The sequence below is a fragment of the Medicago truncatula genome, chromosome 1 (assembly GCF_003473485.1).
Source record: "Medicago truncatula cultivar Jemalong A17 chromosome 1, MtrunA17r5.0-ANR, whole genome shotgun sequence".
Classification (NCBI taxonomy): domain Eukaryota; kingdom Viridiplantae; phylum Streptophyta; class Magnoliopsida; order Fabales; family Fabaceae; genus Medicago; species Medicago truncatula.
The window spans coordinates 6,219,348-6,239,062 of NC_053042.1; the positions used below are offsets into that span (position 1 = coordinate 6,219,348).

Consider the following 19,715-nt stretch of genomic DNA (forward strand, 5'->3'; position numbering starts at 1 on the left):
TTAATTAAATTGAGATATATCATCATAATATTCGTACAATCCATAAATCATTTTCGTACAAAACCATGAATATATCAATAATATTCGTACAATCTAAAAACTAACATAATAAAGTAATTATCATAATATAGGAAAATTTGATCTTGATCTCCCTCCTAACTCAAAATCCTTGCAAATCCTTCAACTCTTCTTGAGTATTAGATTCCTCAATCTTTCAGCATCTGAAGCAGCCCTTTTGTTGGTTGGCTCAAGTACAAGGGCATATCTAAAATCATCAATTGCTTCTTTGTAGTAGCCCAGCATCTCTCTAGTTGTACTTGTATGGAAGCATGCCTTCATACTCTTTTTGTCAAGACTTATTGCTTTTGTACAATCTGCCTCAGCTTGGAGATAACTGCCAAGCTTAAGAAACGCTTGAAGGATACATGGTCTTTAGTGTGTCAAGCAAAAAGTGATCACCACCATACCGAGCTATCAGGGAAACTCTTAAATGTTGCTTGACCCTTAAATGTCAATTAACGTGTTATCAAAGCTTCTAGAAAACAAAAAAAAATGAAACAAGAAATTAACATTAACTGAACAATTCAAACATCTCAAACACCCACAAATTTTAGTGACAAAATCAAAATAATAAAGAAAATTGAGGTGAGAGTTTATGCATTCAAACCTTCACACAGTCATAGTTTTTTTTTTTTGTAACAACATACCAGCAGCTGCAGAAGGTCTTCAGACCGCGCCAGCCTAAACAACAAACCAACAACAGGCCCCGACACAAGTAGTACCTAAAAGGGCAAGGGAACAATACACCAACAACAGGCCAGGACAACAAAAAATAACAAGGACAATAGAAAACAGCAGAACCGAAAGAATCCCCAAGACAGCAACAAACCATGCTGAGCCAATCTCCATGCTGACACGGCACTAGAATCCCCAAGACAGCAACATGAAAATTTTTGTTACACAAAATCATTTAGATTATTCTCAACCTAAAACCTACCAAAAGCTTCCATCAAAAGCTTCCCTCACTTTGTACTACATGACGTAAGTTTCATTTTGAGTAAAAGAAGCCATGTGATAGCCATTTTCAATGCTAAGTCCCACATATAGACATACTTGATAGCCATTGAATCCCATCTAAATCAATACCCAAATCAGCCCACACCATAAAACAGGAAAAAAAACCTCTGAACAACTCCAAACACCCAAAGCTAAAAATCTTCAAGATAACAAAAAACCAGCCAAAAACACCCACAACGAGCTGGTAATAACACAACTCCTAAAACTGAAAAAAACAATGCGTCGAAACTCGTTAAAACAACCGTTAGTCTAATTGGCTATATAAAGCCTTAAGGTACTACTAGACATAACAATTCTTTCTTAATAAATATTATTTTCATTTCACTTTTTCTATATTTTGTTTTCATTTATTAGTTCCATTAAGAATTGTGATAATGTGTCACTTGTAAAAAAGATAGACTAATGTCACTTATGAGTTCTATCATGAATTGTAATAATGTGTCACTTTTATATACTTTTCCGTTAGTTTTAAGTTTAATAGCCTATACAAATTTCTCTATCACAAATCAGCTTCTTCTGCAAGTTCATATTGAATTCTTTTTTTTTTTTTTTTTTGCAAGTTCAAATTGAATTCTTTTAATGAGAAGATATAGGTTAACTTAATAGATAATACATATGTTTCAGTATGGACGGACTGAAGTCAAACACACATTAGTACTTAGCCAAAAAACTTCACAAAGTTTCTGGTAACAGATTTAATTAAAATTCAATAAAAATAAAATTGTGAAAAAGCTACTTAACCATACAAGTGCTATTAAATTAGCGCTACTAAATCTCAAAATTGGCGTAGTGCTTGTACAATAAATCCAACAAAATATGAAGGAAAGCTCACCATGAGAGGATTCAACATCCAAAATCAAATCAAGAGCATAATCATAGTAAGGCACTTGGCTGCTCAATCCACAAAGGTTGAAGTCATCTTGGATGTAATCATCATCAACCTCACAAAAGAACTCATTTCCTCTGAGATTGCAGAACCATGAGATCCAAGATGTGTCCTCTCCATCAGAACCACTCACATCCGACTCTTCACTGTCTGTTTCAGACTCCTCTGCAACCAACGCATAAATGTAAAACTAAGTTAGCTCATTAATGCAATTCTCATAAATGTATACACTCAGTACCATTGTAAGCACTAGCGACATTTTTGCAAATAATATCATACTCTCAGTTACTTACTAGCAACTATTGTCAAAAAAATATCCTTTATTTGAAAGGGAAAGAGATAATTAAGCTTATAAGGAAGCTGGTCCAAGCCTCACCTTACCATTCGGAGGTTCAAAGAGTATAAGTATGGAACCTGGACAATGGTTGGCATCCAAACAAGTCACGCTAATACCAGCTATTTCAATCTTTTGGTTTAGAGGCAAAATATGTAATTTATCATATGGAATTCCTATGTTCATATTTACAAGTCTGGCTGTAACAGAGGAGCAATAGATCTTTCCATGATTGAATGACTTGGTGAGACCTTGATAATCTGCATTCACAATCACAAATGAGAGCCAACAGCCAAAGTACAAATTGGAACTCTTATTGTAATAATCTGCTCATAAGGAGCTAAACACCTGTAAAAAAATTATTTTATTTATTGATAGTTTTAACCAGACTCCGAACACCATTGCTTTAAAACACATCTTTGTTTCATTGTTTTAAAACTACTACAGTTTCCATTGCTTTCTGCTTATTATTCTCTTTTAGGAAAAAAGTTTTGCATCAGATAGCATGAAAAACAAATTGAAACAATAAAATAGTCTTCAAATGTTAACAGATTTAGATGAGAAAACAATGTAGTACTGTTATCACTTATCAGTAAATTACATATTGTAGCAACTGCTTTTACAATGTAGTACCGTTATCACTTTGCAGCACTGGATATTACAAGCTTATGGCATCAATTTGATAGAAAAGAATGAGTAATTTTAATAACCCTAAAAACAACACAATTCCACTGCAAATAACCCTAAAAACAACAGATGGAAGGAAAACTCATGGCAATCAAGTAAAAAACATATGTAATCATCAAATCAGAATCAGAATTGAAGACAATTACATTCAATTTCACATTAACTTACAAGTTACAACAATTAGGGTTTGTTGTGGAGAGAGATGTCTCTAAACTGAAGAATCGAAACAGAAGATGGAGGAGTATGCAGCGGTGATGGATGGAGAAGGAGGAGAGTGGTCGCGGCTCACCAGCGGTGGTGTGGTGGTGGATGTAATGATCGGTCGCTTGCTTTGGTTGGGAGAAGAATAGAGATCGCGTTCTCAGATGAGAGAGAAAGGGAAAGAAGAAATGAAACTGAATGGGAATTCTGCAAATTAATGAAGGGTATTATTGTCAATATTGACGGAAAAAGTCAATCAAAGGCAAATTCGTCATTGGCCAATTTATCGGCGAAATGTCTGAAATATTGAGGGTTTATTCCGTGTCACTAATGTTATTGAGGGTTTTTTTGTGTATCATTGAGGTTTGTTCCGTCAGTAATTACTGAGGGCCTAAATCCCTCAGTGATGCAATTTTGAATTGGTTAGTAATTTGGAGAATTCTTGTAGTTTTTTTGATTGAAAGTGTTAATTTTAAAGTTTTCTTTTATTAATCCATAAATAATTAAATTAATAATGCAACATTAATTTGACTACTTATATAAAGTAGAAATGATTCTAATTTTGAATAGATTTTTTTTTAAACAGATTGACCGGAATAAAAACAAATATGATGGCCTAATGTAAAACTGTTCAACGATGAAAATTATAACCCTTAGAAAAAGAGTTAAAATTTATTTATTAGTTTTTTAGGGAATTTATTAGTTATAATAATAATGACAACCTAATTTGTAATATTTTAAAATTAATTATAAATTGTTACCTAAAATGATAAAAATATATTACTAATTATAACTTATTAATTAAAATTATTTTAAAATGTATCTCTGAAGCATTAAAAATCCATGTATTACATGTTGAAATAATTATCTAAAATGTAGATGAGATACTTAGTTTTAAATACAATTAAAAAGATGTTCTAAAAGCATACAATTAAAAGGGTAAGTTGGTCATTACCCATTTAAAATCAATTTTGATTCAAACTACCCAAACAACATCAACTCCTAAGAATCACTTTTAAATGAGTGTATCCAAACATAATCAATTCAGATCAAACTCACTTCTAACCAAAATCAATTCTCTCAAATTCAATTCTATCAAAATCAATTCTCACCACCGCGATACCAAACACACACTTATTCTTTTGTGATCCGTCTCAATTTCATTGATGGTGTACTTTGTAACGCCCTCTCTAATTATTTGATTATTTTTAATGAGTTTAGAATACACTTATATGATTTGTATGATTTATATGATTTATTTTGATGAGTGATATTTTGTTATGATATATGTTGGTATTTATTAATATAACATATATGTTATTTGATTTAGAAATATATATATGTTATTTGATTTAGAAATATAAATGTTATTTGATTTAGAAATATATATGTTATTTTATTTAGAAATATATATGTTATTTGATTTAGAAATATATATATATATGTTATTTGGTTTAGAAATATAAATGTTATTTGATTTAGAAATATATATAAGTTATTTGATTTATAAATATATATAAGTTATTTGATTTAGAAATATATATGTTATTTGATTTAGAAATATATATATATGTTATTTGGTTTAGAAATATAAATGTTATTTGTTATAGAAATACATATGATTTGTTGCAGAAATAAATGTGATTTGTTATAGAAATAAATGTTATTTGTTGTAGAAATACACATGATTTGTTGTAGAAATATATGTTAATTTGTGTAGAGATATATGTTATTTTGTGTAGAAATATATGTTATCTGGTGTAGAAATATATTTCTTATTTGGTGTAGAAATATATATATGTTATAGAAATATATTTGTTATAGAGATATAATTGTTATTTGTTGTATAAATATTTTATATATATATATATATATATATATATATATTAGAATAGAATATTGAGATTTTGGTAGGCAATCTAATATATTTTTGTACTGAATAATATGTTTTTGTACTTAATATAATATATTTTGGTACTCAATTGATATATTTAATTACTAGATCTAATAGGTGCATTACTTGTTTCCAAAGTTTCTCACGTATTAGTTGTAAATTATCTCTATAAATAGAGAACTCACACAGTGCATTCTACACATCGAAATTCACAGTTGAGGCTTCCTGTACTTTTCTTCTCTTCTCCCTCTTTTGACTTATGTTGACGAGTCTTTCTTCTTTTTCTACTCCTTTCTGTCCCTTCGGAATTAAAAGTGTTCTTAAGACCATAATCCCTCTTCGGTTTAATATCCATTTAGAGAAGAGAAAGCGGTAGAGTCCTTCGTCGATCAATCCAAAGGTAAGGGTGAGACTAACTTTGCAATTCTATTAAGTATGTGAATCAATGGTTAGGTTTAACATGATGTAGGATGAGTTTTTGAGGAATTGAAAAGTAGGTTAAAATTGTAGAATTAATGAATAAACGGTGGAAACTTGTTAAAAAGATGTAGAAACTGTCATTAGACCTTAGATAATGATTAAGATGGTTTGATGATATTTATAATGTTATATAATTAGATATATATTGCATGAATTATGTTTGATGATTGAGATGTTGATGACATGCATTTGTAATTGTTATATATGATGATTATCATTATTGATTGATGCTATTTTGTTGTTGTGATGAATATGATTTACTTTGATGATATGATCAATGAGAGAATATTATATATTGTGAATTAATGATTAAATGCATTACTTGAAATATTATTGAATGATCAAGATGTTGAAATGAATTGTTATTAAGCTTGATATGAATTGATTATGCTGCAATTATTGTTAAACTAAGTTGCATGAGTTGTTGTTGATTATCATTTGATATTGTTATATCTTGAGATGTTTACATGTCGCCTATGTTGCTGTTGTTGGTTATGTGAAATATTTATATGACTTATGTGGAAGATGTATGATGTTTAAGTTGTTGATACTTCATATTAATATTGTTATGTTGTGAATTGCTTGTGCTGTTTCTGTTGCTGTTATGAACTGCTAAGTTGTTTGTAATATGATTTAATGATTAAATGCATTACTTGAAATATTATTGAATTATATTAGGAGCTTTGTCCTCCGCACGATTATTAGTATGAATAAGTTGATGATGAACTCCAAATTATTGGATGTATAAGTGATAAGTTGATTAAGGTGTCTTGTTGATAGAGTCCATGCATTAGCATTCATTGAGCTTTGTCCTCCGCACGATTAAAGTATATTAATACTTATGATGACGATTGGTACCACATGCATATAAGTGTCTAAGTTGCATTGTCGCATTTGTCGAGTCAATGAGTTGTCGAGTTGTCTTCTACCCATGTGTTGTTAAAGAAGTACATATGAAGATTATACGATGTTTATGATGTGAATTATATGATGTTGACTAAGATGTTGTTATGTTGTTTAAGATATTGATTATGATATTGTTATGTTGTTATGATGTTGTATATGATACTGATTATAATGTTATGATGTTGTTTACGATGTTGATTATATGATCTTATTATGATGCTATATGTTGTGATGTATATAAGTGTTATTATTAAGTGATGAATATGTTGTACTATATATGATTAATTATTATTAAGTGAATATTATGTTATGTGTTGTTCATATCATTATAAGATGATGATTTATGTTGTGTCGTATATGATTATTATTGTAGTGAGATGTTGATTACATTGTGTTGTTTTAAAGTTATTAGTGATGATGATTACATGATGATATCTATGAGTTGTTAAGTGTACTTGATGATGGTTATGTTAAAGTTGATAAGTTGTCTTTTATTCATGAATTGATAATGAGATGTTTGATGAATAATTATTATTATGAATTAATGATGTTGTTATGTTGTATATGAACTATGATTATGATGTGATGATCTATGTTGTTATGATTTGGTTAATATGTGTTATATGATGATGTTTATAATGTGATGAGTATGAAGTAAATGATAATTAGAAGTTGGTTGAACTATTAAGAATTATTACATGAAGAATTATTATTACTAAATGATGTTATTTATGTTGTTAAATATAATTATTGAATTATATGCTTGATATTATTGTTTTGTGAAATCTCACCCCTTCTGTTTACCCACCATGGGTAACTAGCAGGTGATCAAGCTTAAGCTGTTGTTGTTGCTATCGTGTGAGGTTTCTCTCGCGTGTGTCTTTAGGTGCTCTGATACGTAACGGGATGAGAACTTGTTATTGTTTTTCTATTTCTTACGTATTGTTTTTGAAGATTTACGACTATGTTTTTAGATTGGATTTTTATGAGATATTTATGAAGAGGCCTTCGTGCCAAAGACTGTTTTAGTTATTGAATAAATTCCGCTGCAAAGTATTAAAGATTTTGTTATTGAATTTTAAAGGATAAATAGTTATTTATTCAGTTTATGATTTTAAGAAAAGAAGTGTAGCATTCCGTTTACGTGAATAACTTTGATTATTAAATGGAATTTTTATGTTGGGAAAACGAGGTGTTACATACTTCCTTTCCTTTTTCAAAGCACTTTCATGTACTATTTTGAAAATTGAGTCTTTTATTTACTCTCCCCGTTTCTAAATATAAGCAACATTTATTTATTAGATTCATTTAATTAATGATGTATGTAGTCAATAATATTAACCACATACATCATTAATTGAATGAACTTAAAAAAATCAATTTTATTTATATTTAAAAACGGAGGGAGTATTTATTTATTTATGGGATGGGACTTGGGAGTGAGGAGGCTATTACAATTCATTTGATTCACCGGGACAAGTGTGTTTACCAAAATAAAAAGGTAGGTTTAGGTTAGAATAACTTTTATATTTAACTCTATTAGAAAAGTGGTGTTTGATATTAAGGAGAGAAAATGAAAGTATTTGATATAAAGTTTTGGTTAAGAAAAATGAGCTTTCAAATGGGTTGGTTAACTGGGAAGGAAGTAGAGACTCATTATGGTGGTGATATGTAGTATTACGAAGGTTGTTGAAAATTGTGAAGGGAGATATTTTAGTGAGAATATGTCGAAGAAAACATAGAATGGTTGCAACACTTTGTTTTCAACCTTGGTTGAGTGAGGTGGTGTTAAATGATCATTTTAATTAGTAGATCATTTAATCTTTAAATTGATAAAAATGTTTCAGTTAATAATGTGGTGATTTCGAGTGGTTTAGAGGAAGGGGATGAATAAGAGGTTTAATCGTTTGGGAGAAAGAGTTTAGTTGAGTAAGTGATGTTGAGTAACTCAATTTATAAGTTTGTTGAGTTACTAATATGGAGAATGTTAATCTTTGCCATTGAGGTATTGGATAAAGAGATAAAAATAGAAATATAGCATTGGAAAATAGAGAAAAATGATAAATTTAACTTTTTAAAAGTCAAAATGTTGTTGAAACCAATGCAAACATGTTACTTTTGACTTCCTTAACCATTGCCTTAAGGGCAATGGATAGTAAGACCCTACTAATATTGAGTAACTCTTCTTAGACATGGATACTCTTGGTAGCACCATTTTGTTTTGGCGCATTTTAGTTTGACTTTTATATATTTCCAATCATAACACTTTTTATGCGTTGATATTTAATTTAATTTAATGGAAATGTTAACGAGAGTCCCTGAGGCACTATTTAACTCTTTTAAAAGGTAATTTTTTTTTTTTTGAAATTTTTTATAATCAATGCATTGGAAATTAAAACATTTGACTTTTTTTGTGGAATAATTTCTCCTTTTAAAATGCTTAAAGAGTATCCCGAGGCACTCATTAACAAAACCTTTAATTTAATTCATTTTTTGCCTCTCCAAAAATAAGTTATAACTCGTGGTTTTGTCAACAAATGACATACTTACTTAAATGTGAAATATTATTACTAATATTTTGTCGTGTTTCTTTCTATGTATTTTTTTTTAGGGAAAAAATGATGGGCGCAGTAGAATACAAGAACTTTTGAGGATGTCATCCATCTTAATATTATTTTCGTCAAAATACGTTTAACTACAAAATTATGATGAGATATTACACATTTTTATTGTTTTTTCTTCATTATATATTCCTTTGTCAAAAAAGTATATATATTATGGCATACATCATATACTAAGAAAAAATGATTAAACATGGTATGTTTTTATAATTTTTCTTAGAAAGGAAAAAAAAGTATATAGCCTATATTTTATGGCATACAAATACTAAGAAAAAATGATTAAACATGGTATGTTTTTATTTTATCTTAAAAAGGAAAAAAATAAAAAAAGTGAATAATCCCTAGGGATAGCTAGCAAGGGTAAACTTTAGTGAAGAAGGGTTCTGGCGGCGGATCCAACAGGTACTGAAACTGAGACACAAACACAAACACTTGCACTTACACACACTGTCGTACAATGCATATCCCTGTTATCATTTAATCAAACGGTCAATATCAAACCTATATCATTTAATCTAACGGCCATCACATCAACCGCGTTTACCCATGAAATCTTCTTCATCCTCTCTTCTCTCTTATACCCTCCTTGCCGCGCCCTATTCTCTCTCTCTCTCTCTCATTTTCCAGATTCACTCTTTCTCTCTCTAAAACCGTTCTCTCTCTTCTCTCATTCACCATAACGTTTTCATTCATTAAGTTAAGTTATATATAGAGAGTGTAATAACAATTAACCAACCGTTGATTAATTAAGATGCAACAAACCAACGGTTCAGATTCATCATCGCCGTCCGAGACGACGACGAACAAACAACAACGACAACAACCACCGGCACCGGTGGCGGTACCACAACAGTGGATTCCGATGCAGTATCCAACAGCGGCGATGGTAATGCCACATCACATGATGCCACCACAACATTACGCGCCGCCTCCATATGTTCCTTATCACCACCATCACCATCAGTTTCAGCAACCGTTGCACGTGCCACCACATCAGCATCAGAATCATCAGAATCAGCATGGATCCAATGGAGAGAATAAGACTTTGTGGATTGGTGATTTGCATAGCTGGATGGATGAGAGTTATCTTCATCGCTGTTTTGCTTCTACTGGAGAGGTTGTTTTGTTGTTGATTTGTGTTGATGTTTTACATTGTGTGTTAATTGTTTGCATGCTTGAATTTGTTATGTCTTAGATTTATGTTTGTTTAAGATAAATTCTTATAAATTTGTGTTTATGAAAATGCTGAATAAGAGTTTTTTATAAATTGGGATTTAAAGAACAAGTATTGTTAAAAACTAATCACTGGAAATTTTTATTAGTTTAAATATGGTTTTAGTCCCAAAAATATTTTGTTTTATTCAATTCCTGAACAAACTACAAAATACATGCTTTTTTTCTTAAAGAGGACTAAAAGTATAGTGTTTTTTTTTTTTTTTATAATTTGAAGGACCGAAAAGTGAGTATAGAGACTAAAAACAAAATTTGAAATATTTATAAGTACTAAAAACTTGTTTAATCCTAAAATTTATAATTTTGTTTTTGTAAGTGATTTATCTTAGTTAATTTTATGCTTGTGAAGTGTGGGACAAAGGGGTTTCGAAAATGGTTTGCTATAATAAATGTGGTTTTGTAACGTCAAATGTTTTGATTTTTGATGCACATGGTAACTGCAATTGTGATTTAAAACCATGGTAGTGCTTTATTGGGCGGAAATTTATACATATCTCAAATTTTGAGAATTAATATAAATTGCAAACATTGATGACACCTTATAGATTGAAACATTATATAACTCAAATTTTGAGATTTGATGTAAATTATATTTCATTATACATAGTATTTTATGTGAAAATAGATTTTCCTAGCTAGTACTCTCAACATGTATTTGAAAAAATTTCCTTCCTTAGAAAGAAATTTGGAAGGACCACATTTGAAGTTGAAAATAAATTCATAAATCTTTGTGAATTGAAGAATGGGAAGTGAATATGCATGACACATTTAACCTATGCTATTAATTTTGTGCTTGGAAATTTATTGGAGGAGAGACACATCAAATCAGAGGCACACTCTCTTTCCAACAGATTTCCAAACATGCATTAAATTGTGATAAATGAAGTTGAAAATACTTGAAATTTTCAAGCCAAAATGAATATGTTTTGTGTTTCTTTAATGTTATATCCAGGAATAAAATGTTATACTACAATGAAGTATGCTACACTCAGTTAAGTCTTACTCTATCTTAAATTTGTGATAAATGAAGGTGGCAATAGAAGAATATCAAAATCTATATATTATATCCGACTTTTATGTATTGACATGTGGCCTAATGATGGCGGCAAAGTGGCACCATTTGATGTATGTTAAACTAAATTGATGGTAACTTCGGGGATTATGTGTTTGTATGTTCATTTCTGAACTCTTTAAAGATATCCGATTGTTTCAGACTAGTTCTGCTTCTCTTCTATTCTAATATGACGAAAATTAACTTGTACTTTGATAACTTAATTTGTTATGACTTATGACAGAAGATGTTGCCGCTGCTTCGCATATTGTTTTTGATATAGAATCCTATTAAGGTTTTGACTGTCATTCATTTTTTATTTTTGCAGATTACCTCCGTCAAGGTTATTCGCAATAAACACAGTGGTATTTCAGAGGGTTATGGATTTGCGGAGTTCTTTTCACATGCCACAGCTGAGAAAGTTTTACAGAATTATGCTGGAATTTTGATGCCAAATGCTGATCAAGCTTTCCGTTTGAACTGGGCAACATTTAGCACAGGAGACAAGGGATCGGATAATGTTACTGATCTGTCTATTTTTGTAGGAGATTTAGCTGCTGATGTTACAGATAGTGTGTTGCATGAAACTTTTTCTAGTTCATATCCTTCTGTTAAAGCTGCTAAAGTTGTTTATGATGCCAATACTGGCCGTTCAAAGGGCTATGGATTCGTCAGGTTTGGAGATGAAAGCGAGAGATCTCAGGCTATGACTCAAATGAACGGTGTTTACTGTTCTAGCAGGCCCATGCGTATCGGTGCTGCAACTCCAAGGAAATCATCTGGCCATCAACCAGGTATGCCAAATCAGATTGATTGTTTCTGACATATGAAGTCTTATTCCTTTCATTTGGGAAAGAAAAAGAATAGTGCATTATACATTCCACCCAAAAGAGATGCTCTTAGCCACCTGTTTTACCTCATATTGACTTGTTCTGCTGCAGGTTGTTACAGAAGAACTGTGATCTGAACTACATTTCTTACTTGTATAAACAGTAATTTTAGTCTTATGGTTTAGCTTTTAATTTCATTTTAGAAGGGATATTGTCATGTCTTTCTAAATGAATAGATTTTTTAAACGACAGCTATCACGGCTTTCTCATAGAAAAAAAGTTACTACATCATTTACAGAATGCAAATGAACATTGAATCTGTTTGCTAGTTTCACTAAATAGGAGTAAGGATATACTTGAAAAATCATCTAGTTTATTAATTGCTTCTGATTATGTAATGCATGCTCAAATGTCAATATGGTCCATTAGTGTGTGTCATGATGATTTTTTGTTCTTGATTAGGCAAGTGGTTATCTCATGAAAATTCTTGGATTCATTTTATCGTTTTTTCCTAACTTGGCCTGTATTTGGATCCCTTCAATTTAATTTTTGAATGTCTCAGTTTATTTTATTGCATGCTGCTGAAAGAGTTTGAAATATTTGTTCCTGCTGTGTGTGGATTTTGTCCAAGGTTACCGAATTCAGATTCGAATTGTGAATTGGAACATGTATTTTCCAAATTGTGAATTTAATCTTATTATGAGTCGTATAATATACACTATAATTTTTTTTGTCTGTTTCCTTATTTAGGAGGTCAGTCAAATGGCACATCCAGCCAATCTGAAGCAGATTCTACAAACACAACAGTGAGCTTTTCTGCTCTTATATTATTAGCTTTTGCATTTTAGAAACTTATCATTTATTACCAATTTTAAAAAGCTAATCAATGATTCATCATAGATATTTGTTGGAGGACTCGACTCTAATGTTACAGATGAAGATCTTAAGCAGACGTTCTCTCAGTATGGTGAGATAGCATCTGTTAAGATACCTGTTGGAAAGGGCTGTGGTTTTGTCCAATTTGCAAACAGGTACAAATCTTTCATAGATATGCTTTTTAATCTATACATTAATGCAATCACCACGACTTTAACATTTGAACAACCTTTTCAGAAATAATGCTGAAGAGGCTTTGCAGAAGCTAAACGGGACAATGATTGGTAAGCAAACTGTTCGTCTCTCTTGGGGCCGCAATCCAGCATATAAACAGGCAATCTCTCTTCTCTCTATTTTTCATATCATCTCGTCATAATTTTTTTTGAAGTCCTAGAGTATCAAATTGTTTGCACTTTGTCCTGTCATGAAATTGAATTTGTGCTGATTTTATCTTAATAATGATAACAGTTTAGGCTTGACGTTGGAAGCTGGGCCGGGCCATATTTTCCATCCCCTATTTATGATGGATATGGATATGCAATGCCTTCTCCTCATCATGACCCAAGTATGTATCCTCTAGCTTATGGGGGTTACCCTATTTATGGAGGCCACTCACAACAAGTAAGCTGATTGAAGGGCATTGCAGGAGTAGCACTCAGAACAAGTTACAACAACTCTTAGATGAGAAAATTATATATTCATATATAACTTGTTTTGTGTGTTGAGTTCTTAAGAATCCCCTCCTAATTGTGGAGTGGAGTTGAATTTTGATAACATGAGGTAGAACTGTAGGGATTCAATTAATCGTTATTTTAGACTTGTAGGAGTAATTCTACCAAAAAGAAACATGTAGGAGTAATGATTATTGAGGATTCGGAACTTAATTATCGGAATAATTATCTTAAGAATCACAGTGTGTGTGCTTGCTTGAATACTTTTATTTGCCCTCTCTACAAGAATAATAGCATTTTGTGGGGGCCAAAAGCCTCCGAAACAGTGCAAAGCGGCCACACATCTATAAATAGTGATGGACTTGCGAGGGAAAAAAAATCCTCCATATATTTGTTGGTCACAAACATTTATGGCCGCCTAGTCGGCCACAAATATGTCTCTAAACCAGAAAAAGCATTTGTGAGGGAACTATCCGCCACAAAATGTGTGCTTATGCTATTCATAAGCAAGTATAGAATTCAAGTTCATGTTCATCCTATTCATTGAGATCTCATTCATTTTGGTGAATTCTTTGTTATTTTCCTTAAAATAGTTTCTTGCTTTGTAATGGAGCACACATTGTTTTTCTATCTCTGCAATGATTTGTGTTTTAATTGACACCTTATCACTGTCCTGAAAGGTAGAAATTGAGCACCCGTTTTTTCATGAATGAATTATTGTATGAAACTCATCAAATTTTTACATAGATTTTACATATACAAAGAATAGACTTAGGAGTTTAATTGAGGAGGAAGTTGTCCAAGAAGGAAAGATGAGATCATGGTTAGTGCTCGGTATGGTTGGTCACTTGGAACCATGTGTCCAGCTCCTCTAACAGTAACAAGTGCGAGCCCTTTGTAACCAATCACATATCCTCCAACCTGCATATTAATTGTATGCATAATGTAGTAAGATTATCTATACGTGCCTTTAAGTTCCGAGTATCTAGTGTATGTTTAATATTGCGGTGGATGTTAGTGATTATGGCATATTCACAGTGATACCAAACATTGACTTAGTAATGGTCCTTTACCTCTTTTCCAGTGTACCATGGACGCCATGCTGTATGCACAGGCAGTTTTAAGGAATTTATTGAATACTTTGTTGAGGTTATAGGAACACGTCCATCTATATCTCCACTGCATTATTATTAGATAACAAAACAAAGTAATGTTAGACATAAAGCATTGATAATATCTATTTTTGATGTGACAGATCAATTTATAAAGTATATCATACCTGTATATCCATATGCTTATACCACTTGATATTAATCCATTTATAGTTGGTAGAATACTTGCTGGACTATCTGTCCAACTCAGATCACTGAAAAAGACCATTAGACACATTGATTCAGGAAATAGTACAACATTTACTGTAAATGCATTTTGAAATTGTAGGAAATAAAACATCATAATTAGCAACAGTATTTAGTGTACCTGCAAGAAGACCATTTTGTGGGTTTAACATGAAGAGCCTCTTGAACTTTAGGTAGGTTTAAATAAGCATTAGTATAATCTTCAGAACAAGGGTCAAAATCACTACCCTGCAATGTTGATATTTCATTTAAGAAGCATTTTGCAATTAATTTCTTATTTCAGTGAACTTTATGTAGTTTCCATCTCATTCATATTCATATAATATAAATAAATGCAAAATTCAAGAGCAAGGTATGCAACTTACAGAATAACTAGTTTTTGTTGCAGATGAATTACAAAATGGGGCATATATGTTGTAAATGTCAATATTTCCTAACTCATCATTTGCTCTACTTTGATATAAGTTGCATTCATTTGTATAGTTGAAGTTCCCAAAATCACAAAGTTTATCAATTCCTTCATGTGTTTCATCAGAGTTTAGACCAGCCATCCAGAAATAATCATACATTCCCTTTGTACACAAATTGTCATCTATCCAACCATTCCCTACCTGCAACAAAAATAAATACTTGAGGACATAACAAAGCAAAATTATTACGGAAAATTGAGTTTGAATTGAATCGTGTTTACAAATATCGATTTCAATGGGGTAGCAAGTCGCGTCCAACCAAAAATTACAACTAGTAACTTCACACTCACGGCATGTTACCTATTCGTAGCATAATGTAAATGTAACAAATTGAATTTATATTGAACACTAAAGATTCTTACCGCGATCCCTCTCAAATTGATCCTTGTGTGATTTTTCAATTTCTTATTATTTGATAGAATAAGGTGAGCTAGCTGAGGAACATAATGTCCACCATAACTTTCACCAGCTATAAAGAAATCTCGAGTCTTATACTGTGGAAATCTCTCAAGCCAATTTAGAAGAAAAATGTAAGAATCTTTGGCTGTGCTATTGTCACCAATGTTAGAGTAATCTAAAGAATTTTTTGAATAAGAAAATCCAACTCCTGCTGGAGACTCTAGGAAGATAATATTTGCCACTGCCAATTATCGAAACATCAACTCATCAATTTTGAATTATTATAATTATGCAAACATGTTTTTAATTCAAGGGTTAAATATAATTTTAGTTAATCTACTATTTCTTGCTTTTAGTCCTTGTATCAACTTTTCGATCCCTACAAATTATATGTTTTTAATCAAAGGAGGGTCAAAAAACATATAGTTGTGTAACTTGTACGGACTAAAGTGGGTAAAAGGACTAAAAACAAACTTTAAGATAATAATTAGAACGACTAAAACATAATTAACCCTAATTTATTGATACACGTGACATGACATTTACATAAATCATTATGCTAATTATGGATACATACCTTTGTTCCATGCGTCTTTATTAAGGGAAAGTGTGGTTCCATCACTATTGACTCTAAAAGGTCCTAATTCTTGCATGGCTCCATACCCAAATGAAGAGCATCCAGGTCCTATGATCAATTTTAGCAACCTTTCTTTGGGTTAGTTGTTTGTACATATTCATTATTGTAGCAATCATTCTCATTAACCTTCTCAAACTAAATGCAACCAAATTTAATAAATAAGCTTTGAAAAATGCTAGATTGCTCAATAATCCAATTATCCCCTAAGGGGAAACTATAGTCCAGTTATTTTTTCAATTTACAACAATAGGCACTATATATAAATTGAAGATTATGTTGCCAAAAAAGAAAAATTAGATGGTGAAGGAAGTTGAGGAGTCTTGAAGGTGAAAGGAGAAAGATATCAAAGAATCTAACCACTCATTCATATGAGAGTAAAGTTATTGAGTCTAATCTTCTGATTTATTTTCCTATATTGTTTTAATATTAATTATATTCCTTTTCATATAAAATATTGATAATAATAATATTATTAAAGGAAGGGATAATTGAAAATGAAATTAATGATTTATGCTAAAGATAGGTTGTACACGTTTGACATAAGCTTGCAAATATTTTTCAATAATTAGCAAAAGCATTTTAATCATTATTGTTTATGTTTATATGTGGGCTCCATCTCTTTTGGAATTATACAAGTGTGAAAGGAATGTTTGAGTGTGGGCCCTAGTTGGCACAAAACTAGTCAAATATGATAGATTCTTGTTTCTAAATTTCTATTGTTTCTTGAAGAGTAATGGTAACTGAGCCAAAAACACCAATAAGAGTCTTCCATATATATATATGTAGATGGAGTTACCAAATACTATAATTTCTAGTAAGCTCAAGAATTATTATCAATTTTGGTAGGAGACATGACTCATGGCTTGCTTGGCTTTCGTGTTGGAATTCCACTAACGTATGCTGCCAATGTTGGTATGCAGCGATTGATTGGGAATCAAATTATCTTATCATATAGCAATTGATTATTACTATCAAAATTGATTATGAATATGAAATTTGAAGAAAAAACTCATTGCTAATTTAACTTGTTTGACCAATATAGAGTGGGGTACTTGTTTGGTCATAAGGATATCCATGGACAGAATCCAAAGAGGCTTTTTAGATGAATGGATATTGTCATAGTTAGGCCAAAGTATGGTTACTTTTTTTTAAGCCAAAGTGTGGTCATTTAATCGAAGAATTTGGAGTTTGGAGACTGACCCTTACATATACAATACAATGTTTGTATCGATTGGTCTAAACTTATGGGAATAAGTTTGGTTACTTTGTATCCTTAAAAAACAAAGTTTGGTTACTTTTTCTTTTTTTTAAGGAAAAGTTTGGTTACTTAGTAAGTGCATAATTTTTTTTTTTCTTCCGGTAAATAAGTGCATAATATTCATTTTTTGCTCAAAAAAAGTGCATAATATAAATTTAGTATGGTTCACTTTAAAATATATATATATATATATATAATACGATAGGTGAAATATATATTCATTATTAATTAAATGGGTTTGTCTAACATGTGCAACATTGCACATGTTAAAACAACTAATAGTAGTAACTTTTTCTTGGAAAATTATAATTATTTATTTAAAAGTTTTATATTTAATATTAAATGTACAAGTTCCAATATAAAATTTCTATTTTAAACTTCTTAACATGTGCAAATTTGCACATGATAGAAAAACCCTAATTAAATAACTCCTAATTAAATACTTGTAAAAAAACTCATGATTAAATAAATAATTAATTTATAATCGCGACATTTTTTTAGTCCTATATTATATTAATTGCATGTCCTAGTTTTTTTTTCTTACAAAAGAAAGTTAACATATAGCTTTTTATTTCTTTACGACCATGAAAGTGTTAATATGAAGCTTAAATAACAAAATATCTTAATTCTATTTAATTAGACCATGAAAGTTAGTTACCCTTTCAAATTACATAAAAAAAAAAGTTACCGTTCAATAATGTCTTGAATATCTCCTTTGCATGTAAAATTTGTTTATTTGACGATTAATATATTTCCTAACATGTACAAACAAAATGTATCTATTGATTAATTACCTCCATTTAACCATAGAATAAGAGGCTTTGTGGAAGAATTTAGAGATGATTCTACAAAGTAGTAGAAAAGTTCTCTCCCTCCTTTTGAATCAACAGTTACATAGCCAGCATATTGATCAAAATCCACCCCTTTTGGTTGTCCAGGCAAAGCCTTCACCTTATCATCTTCCATCAACCTTAATTGTTGTTCAACAACATGTACCTTTGAAACATGTTCATCAACAATAGTACTTGAATAAGATTCTACATGTGAAGGCTTTTGTTGAGACCTCTTTGATTGAATAAACTTGTAGAGGTATTCACTTTGTTGGTTGGCTTTGCAAACTAAAAAAATCAATGACCACAAAAGTACTTTTTGTGACAACATTGAACTCATCTTTATGTTGTAGTGAGTGAGTGTCTTTTCTATATTAAAACCTCTCATGTTTTGTGCTATATTTATAAAGTACTAATGGATATATATCTCATTAATTAAAATTTAAATTGGAAAAGACAACTTCATACGTTTTTCTAATTAGGATATATAACTAATTAGTTAAGTTAGTAGAAAAAGGTTCAAAAAAGTAATTTCATGTAGAATATTGTTATGTAATTATGAATCTAGACAGGATATTAATTGTTATGCAGCCTATACAATAAAGGTAGTAGTGAAAAAGTATTAATGTTTAATCAAAAAAGAAAAGTCATTACTCTATTATTGTTTGAGAATCAATTCAAATTTGTTGAAAAAAAAAAGAATTAATTCAAATTTACAATAAATAATTGAAGTGTGAAATTGCATAGTAAAATGTTGGAATATTTTCAAAGGTGTTGAAAGTGTGAGAAATATTTAAATGTTATTTATCCATTCTTAGAAGACGTCATATTTTATCGGTTAAATTGCATTTTTGATCCCTTAATTATTTAGTTAGTATCGCTTTGGTTCCTTAATTAAAATTCGATTTATTTTGGTCCTTTAACTTCTCTCCATTACATATTTTGGTCATTTCCGTTAGTTTTAATTCAAAAACGTTAGGTTTTCTTCATTTTCTTCTGGAATTTTTTTGGGACTC

General features: G+C 30.7%; 2 protein-coding genes and 1 long non-coding RNA gene across 6 annotated transcripts; 1 reads left to right on the forward strand and 2 right to left on the reverse strand.

The window, feature by feature from the left end:
* Positions 1–3,398, reverse strand: LOC25482077 (uncharacterized). Of its 3 annotated transcripts, none has more exons than XR_005645614.1 (4): positions 3,153–3,388; positions 2,340–2,557; positions 1,910–2,128; positions 1–1,282 (listed from the first exon to the last, which is right to left on the reverse strand). It is a non-coding gene; the product is annotated as an uncharacterized lncRNA (long non-coding RNA). The 3 variants fall into 3 exon arrangements; XR_003008752.2 differs by having other exon boundaries at positions 18–535; positions 668–2,128; positions 3,153–3,398; XR_003008751.2 differs by having other exon boundaries at positions 18–2,128; positions 3,153–3,398.
* A 6,116-nt stretch (positions 3,399–9,514) lies between these two features.
* LOC25482078 (polyadenylate-binding protein RBP47C) lies at positions 9,515–14,010 on the forward strand. The gene is made up of 6 exons (XM_013610564.2): positions 9,515–10,203; positions 11,699–12,164; positions 12,951–13,006; positions 13,101–13,231; positions 13,314–13,410; positions 13,545–14,010. Exons 1-6 carry the CDS (start codon positions 9,838–9,840, stop codon positions 13,704–13,706), a joined length of 1,278 nt encoding a protein of 425 aa, XP_013466018.1. The 5' UTR covers positions 9,515–9,837; the 3' UTR covers positions 13,707–14,010.
* Positions 14,011–14,421: 411 nt separating this feature from the next.
* LOC25482079 (serine carboxypeptidase 1-like) lies at positions 14,422–19,089 on the reverse strand. 2 transcript variants are annotated; one of them, XM_013610566.3, is made up of 8 exons: positions 18,664–19,089; positions 16,552–16,659; positions 15,938–16,215; positions 15,471–15,716; positions 15,227–15,333; positions 15,027–15,113; positions 14,821–14,926; positions 14,422–14,668 (listed from the first exon to the last, which is right to left on the reverse strand). In XM_013610566.3, the coding sequence occupies exons 1-8, from the start codon at positions 19,085–19,087 to the stop codon at positions 14,519–14,521; spliced, it is 1,506 nt and encodes a 501-aa protein (XP_013466020.3). In that variant the 5' UTR covers positions 19,088–19,089; the 3' UTR covers positions 14,422–14,518. The 2 variants fall into 2 exon arrangements, with proteins under 2 accessions (XP_013466020.3, XP_039688788.1); XM_039832854.1 differs by having other exon boundaries at positions 16,552–16,679; positions 18,664–18,812.
* Positions 19,090–19,715: the final 626 nt, after the last annotated feature.